This window comes from Desmodus rotundus, chromosome 13 (assembly GCF_022682495.2).
Source record: "Desmodus rotundus isolate HL8 chromosome 13, HLdesRot8A.1, whole genome shotgun sequence".
Taxonomy (NCBI): domain Eukaryota; kingdom Metazoa; phylum Chordata; class Mammalia; order Chiroptera; family Phyllostomidae; genus Desmodus; species Desmodus rotundus.
In genome coordinates, this window is record NC_071399.1 from 41,984,111 (window position 1) to 41,990,110 (window position 6,000).

The 6,000-nt window shown below is 42.7% G+C and overlaps 1 protein-coding gene and 1 non-coding gene across 3 annotated transcripts in view; both read right to left on the reverse strand.

Annotated features, from left to right (window-relative positions):
- Positions 1 to 5,525, reverse strand: part of UBAC2 (UBA domain containing 2) — a 232,260-nt gene extending 226,735 nt beyond the window's left edge. Inside the window, exon 1 of one of the 2 annotated variants that reach the window (XM_024578931.4) lies at positions 5,359 to 5,525. In XM_024578931.4, coding sequence (XP_024434699.1) covers positions 5,359 to 5,389 — 31 coding nt within the window. In that variant the 5' untranslated portion in view covers positions 5,390 to 5,525. Of the gene's footprint in view, positions 1 to 4,791; positions 4,833 to 5,358 lie in introns of those variants that run through there. The other variant, XM_045186728.3, reaches the window with a different exon arrangement.
- Positions 3,858 to 4,066, reverse strand: LOC112321563 (small nucleolar RNA U3). Its single transcript, XR_002976538.1, has one exon. It is a non-coding gene; the product is annotated as a small nucleolar RNA U3 (small nucleolar RNA).
- Positions 5,526 to 6,000: the final 475 nt, after the last annotated feature.

Here is a 6,000-nt window from a genome sequence, read left to right on the forward strand (position 1 = left end):
TAGATAAATTCTAAAGTTACCTTTAAAGAGCCCATCCAAATGACTCTTGGCCTTCAAAACAGAAACCCAATAAAACAAGATAATAGAATTGTAATTTCTACTAAGGTACCAATGATTATTGTATACAAAATGGAGGTTCCACACCAAAATTCAGAATTTACTAAGAAAATTAATCAAAAGTAGTCACATGATTCAAACTCCCCTCAGGCAGATAACTATAAAAATAGTGAATGGAGCAGTAAGTGTTCTCTTCGGTAATAAGAGGACATTGTGGAGTGAACTATCCAAGTGTTTGAAGTATAACCACACCCCCACAGCAAGCTGAGTGGGGCACCCAATGAGCCTATTCACTAAGCTAAATATGTGACCCTTCAGATAGGGTATAGTGGATTTCCAACCTGGGAACTCTAGAGAGCTAAAGGAGAAGCCATGTTGATCACTGAGATCAAAATGTACAACCAAGGAAAAAATCAGCAATCCCAGCAGAAAAGATGTGGGCCACATGCAAGAGTCTACAGCAGGGTCACCTTCAGTTCAGTCCAACAGTATCCCTTAGCAAGCCAAAGGATTCCAGGAGGAGGAAATCGTAGTTGGACCTACATTCCTAGGAGCTATGGAAGAGTCACCAAATAAAGCCCACAAGCATAAAGGTGCACCCCACCAGGTCAGGGAAGCAGCCAAGATACAAGTCTCTCAAGAATTTCTAAAGAGCCCACAGGACAGAGTCAGTGTTAATCATGTGGCAGGCCCTGACCGGTGTGGCTCAGTTGGTTGGGTGTTGTTCCAAAAAGCAAAAGGTCAATGGTTCAATTCCTGGTCAGGGCACATGCCTGGATTGTGTCTTTGTGTGCGAGTGACAACCGATCAACGTTTCTTTCTCACATCGATGTTTCTATCTCTCTTTTTCCCTTCCTTCCCCTCACTCTAAAAATAATAAAAATTATTTTTAAAAAATTCATGTGCCAGGCTTAGGGAACCACATAAGAACTATCTTAGTTCCTCACTATTCCTTCCTCCTCTCACTCCACCCAATCTAGAAGCCAACAAGGTCAGACACAGGAAATCCTAAGGCACAGAGGAGAAATACAAAAAGAGCAGAAACCAATCACATCCTTCTCTCTCACAGCAGGAGGTTCCTAACAAGAAGTCTTAACTGGGAGAAAGTCTTACCTTTGAGTGAAAACTTTAGTGGTGATTAAAATACTGAACTGGATACATTCCATTGTTAAAATGAGTCTGTTTTGTAACTTCCATTACCTAAGATTTCACCTTTTGTTTCTTATTTATTACTGAATTCCAAGCACCTAGATGAATGCTCATCAAATAGCTGTTAAACCAATAACTTGAAAAGTGAGCCAAGAACAGAGCCATGCCACAGTGGGTGACCATCAAAAAATAGCTCACTGACTACAGAGGACAAAAGAGAAAAAGGTGAGAAAGGGAAAAAAGTGAGGACCATCTTTCAAGAAGCTTGGTTGAAAGAAGAAATAAAGTGGTCAACAGTGAGAAGGTTCAGGTCACTGAACTATCATGTTTCTGCATTTTTAAGATGCAGAAAAAAAATCCAATTAAAAAATTTTAAGTCTGATTAGGATCTTTGCAAATATTAACTCCTTAACAATCCAATACAATAGGTAACAATCCAATACAATAGATAATATTATCTCCTTTCCATAATAGGTAACAATCCAATACAATAGATAATATTATCTCCTTTCCATAATAGGTAACAATCCAATACAATAAGAATATTATCTCCTTTCCATAGATAAAGAATCTGAAGTACTCTGGGAGTTTCCAAAGATCCCAGTAAAGCAACCGAAACAGAAAGCATCACCTTTAGCCAGCTGTCAGGCTCATTCTCTCATAAGTAACAATAAAGTAGTGACACTAGAAAAGGCAACAAAGAATAAGTTAAGAATAGGCTGAGATGAGCCTCAGTTAGAAGAAGTGTGCTTCATTCTTTTAAATTGGGGGAAAGGGACAAAGTATGTATGCCTGACAAACTCTTATCCCTCAAAATTCAGCACAAGTATCATCTACATTGGGAAGTTGTCTTTAACAAGTCAGTGAGAGGCTATGCCCAGGTGACAGTCCTTATTTTTTGGATGGGTTAAGAGTGAGACAGGTAGAGATTGGGAATAGTCTTGAAGACAGGGATGAAAGGGGAAGAACATAGGGAGATGACCAAATCCAAGAAATTAACTGAGCAATCATGCCAATGACTCGGCTCAGATTAGACACCATCCATTAAAGCCAGGTTGGGGTTTTGGTAAAAAAGTAGAGCAGGACAGGAACACCAGGTCTCTGAGAGTCTTTATGAGAACAGAACTCAGGGAATTAACTATAGGTTCCAGACTGGATATGGAAGATGCCAGAAGTGGGCTGTAAATTGGAGAGAATGAGGGGATCAAGAGTCTGGCGACTACAGTCATTGTGAAAGACAGTGAAGAAGTTGGGGAAGTTTATTTGTAACAAGAAAACAAATCAGCCCTGGCTGTTGTAGCTCAGTTGGTTGGAGCATTACCCTGTAAACTAAGAGGCTGTGGGTTTGATTCCTAGTCAGGGCACACGCCTGGGTTGCAGGTTCCGGCTCTGGTCAGGGAATGTATGAGAGGCAACCGATCAGTATTTCTCTCACATCAATGTTTCTCCCTCCCTTCCTCTCTTTCTAAAATCAGTAAGTATGTCCTCAGATGAGAATTTAAAAAAAGAGAAAGTAAATCAAAATGCCCATCCCAATTTATTGTCCCAGTGGCCCCTGCTTTCTTAGTACCTTGAAAATGACTTGCTAAGACTCTTTCAGAGTCTTTGTGCTTGGAGTTCCTTCTCTGCAATATGCATGTTTTCCAGCAAATTCTGATATAGCTGGCTTCTCTCCATTGAGGTGACTGTCCCAGTTATCTTCCCTAACTCCAAATGCTAAAACAGTCATTCACCATAACCTGTCCCTCCCTGCCATTATCTTTTTATTTTCTTCATAACACTTAACACTACATGAAATCACATTATTAACCTATTTAATGTTGGTCTCCATTATCCTGCTAATAACCATTTTACCCTCTGTACAAAGTATGTTGCTTATATGGGTAGGTACTCAACAGACATTTGCTGAATGAATAAATGAACTGGGGGAGCAAATGCAGCACTAAAATACAACGATCTGCTTGTCACAAAATGTGGGAAATATGCAGATGGTAGAAAATGGGAGAGATTTTTCCCTCAAAAAGAGAATGTTGTTCACCACCCATGGGGGCAGGGGTAGGCAGATTATTGTTCCTCAGGATATGTAATCAGTATCAGAACTCTGACTTACTTAAGAGCCACACTTCTAACCTAAAGGAAATCACTTCCCTCTTAGTGGGTAAGCTTGCAAAGAAAAATTTTAAAGCAGGGTAACGACTCACATCCAGACTTGCCAAAAGGCCAGTCCTGGAAAAATTGTTCCTAAACTCCACTGTGAGCACTGTAAACACTGAGACCAAGACTTGTTTAACCTTGCATCCCCAGCACCTAGCAGTTTTTGGCCAATAGTAGATGCCCAGAATGTTTGTTAAATAAGCACATAAGACATGGTCTTCCGAGGAATGGCCATCCCATCAACTCCTACACTGTGAATACACTTATTTTAGAAAGAGGACAAGACAGTTAGTTAAAGGAGCCTGGCCTAGGCCTCTCTCTGGGCAGCAGTATGATTCCTAGAATTCAATACTCATCCACCTTGTGCCACAGGTTATCAAGTATTACTTTCCCCAGAGTCGCCATGTATCAAATTTGTATATACTTTGCCAATATAATAGCTAATACAGTATGGTAACCAATGACAGATTTCACTTGCCTTTTTAAATTTTTTTTCCCCCACTCAGACAGTGTTCTCTCCTTCTTGCTCTCTCAAAACAGAAAGAACGATCACCAATGGTAAATGGCAGTTACTGAAGCAACACCAAAAGCTGGCTTCACGCTCAGGAGAGAACACTCCATCTCCTCATGGTTTCAGGTGCTCTACACGTTCAGAGAAAACTCTCTAGCAACAAACTATAGAAATAATCCCTCAAAGTATAGTCTTGCCTTTTTAAACTTTTATATACATTTTGGTTAGTAAGGAAAGATAACTCAAAATCCTGAAAGAACAACTAAAATTGAAGAATTCTACTGTTAATTTTGTATCCACCAGTGTATAGATCACTGTGATCCCCGGAAAATCACATCACCTTCCCGACTCTCACTTTCATCAACGGTCATAATGTTCTTTATCCAAAGGGTAGTCTGGAGAAAATTAATTAGCTAGTATTTAACACTTCGTTGTAATGTAACCCTGAGACCAATGCTTGAGAGATGCCATAAATCAAATTAATTATGAAACAAGGAAGATCATAAATATTAAGTCCACTTCAAAACCTGAGAAGTTGAGATATGAGGAAGACTTAAAATTATGCCTGTGGCTCTGATACTAACTCTCACACAAAGACATATACTCTGAAAAAAAGATTCTTAACATTCAAACAGACCCTTAATATTTGGAAATCTCCACTGCTTACTCTGGCAAGCCTAACTTCACATGTATAAAGACAGGAAGTACTAACAGTGACAAGCAATTGAAAAATTATATACCTGTTCGAACAGTTCAGTATTACTGTATCAATGCCTAATCTCAGTGCTGTTTAGGTAACATACAGTCCGCCTTATCAAAGTCAATTAAACAATTATAGTGAGAAAAAGTTTGAAAGGCTACAGCTACTTCTCTGCCCCCTGTCTGCTGAACACCGCTAACACTCAAGTAAAAAAAAATACCATAGCAACATCCAGCCATAAGGTCCACGCTTTCCTACCACACGACCGCCTAGTTTCCTTCCACTTTAAAAGTACTTTAACCAGTTTTTGTTTGTCGAAAAACTCTTCTGTGAAACTGAGAGAGAAATTACGTAAAACCCAAAGGTCAGCCCCTGAACCAGAGTCTGGAATTTACATCTGGGGAAGTGCCAGTTGTTCCCTCTTTCGCCTACATGAAATGAAGCACGGAGACAAGGGGGCAGCCTCTTCTTTTAGCCTGACACGCGCACTGCTGAGGGCAACGGGCCGGGCCGAAGACCACGAGGGCACCCAGTCTGACCCTAACTGCCCAACAGACCTGCTGCAGTCCCCGGGGCACCTGGGGCTCATAGGTGGGAGACCTGGACTTGCGGCGGGACAAAGGCTCTGCCCTCAAAGGGCAGGAACCACCAAGGTGCAGGCGCCAGGATGAAGGCTCGGCCTCCAAACCTCCAGGTACCACGAGGACCCCCGCTGCCTCCAGCCTTCTCAAGGAGGTGCAAGGGTGCCGTGTGGGGGACAGCCAGGATGCCAGCGGCCGGTACTCACAAAGCCCACTGGAGCCGGTGCTGCAGAACATGGTTCCGCCTGACCCGGAGCCCCCGCGGGGCGACTAGGGGGAGGGGAAGCACAGATGGAGGAACCAGAGACCGCGCAGGCGCACTCCCGGCAGGGCGGTGAATCTAGCACTGGATTCCTCTTCAGGGTCCGTCTGTGAAAAGCGCATGCGCGGCCTATGGGGCACCGCTCTGTCTTTCCCTTCCCTTCCTGCGTGGAAAAGGAAGTGCGTCCGCAGCGGGAATATCCACCTCTGCGAACATCACCAACGACTGGCCACGGGCGCCCTTTACAAAAGCAATGAGATGGCGTAGGAGGCGCGAAGGTGTAACTCCTGCGAGCCGCATACTACTTCTGGAATGTCGGCGGGGGAGCATTTCTCGTGACCTCTACCCTCCACCTGCAGTGGACGTCCGGCGCGTTCCACGCATGCTCAGTCTTTTGGGGCGGTCCCCAGAAGCTCTTAGCCGTTATCAATTATTTTTAAGTGTTAAATGGATCCCAAGCCCAAAAGGTTTGAGAACTTCTGTAATAGGAGTTTACAATGCTCTCTGAAGTTTAGAAAAATAAACTTTTCACTTATTTATGTTGAGTTCTGCAAACATTCTTGACACCTAAAGGCATGATAACAAT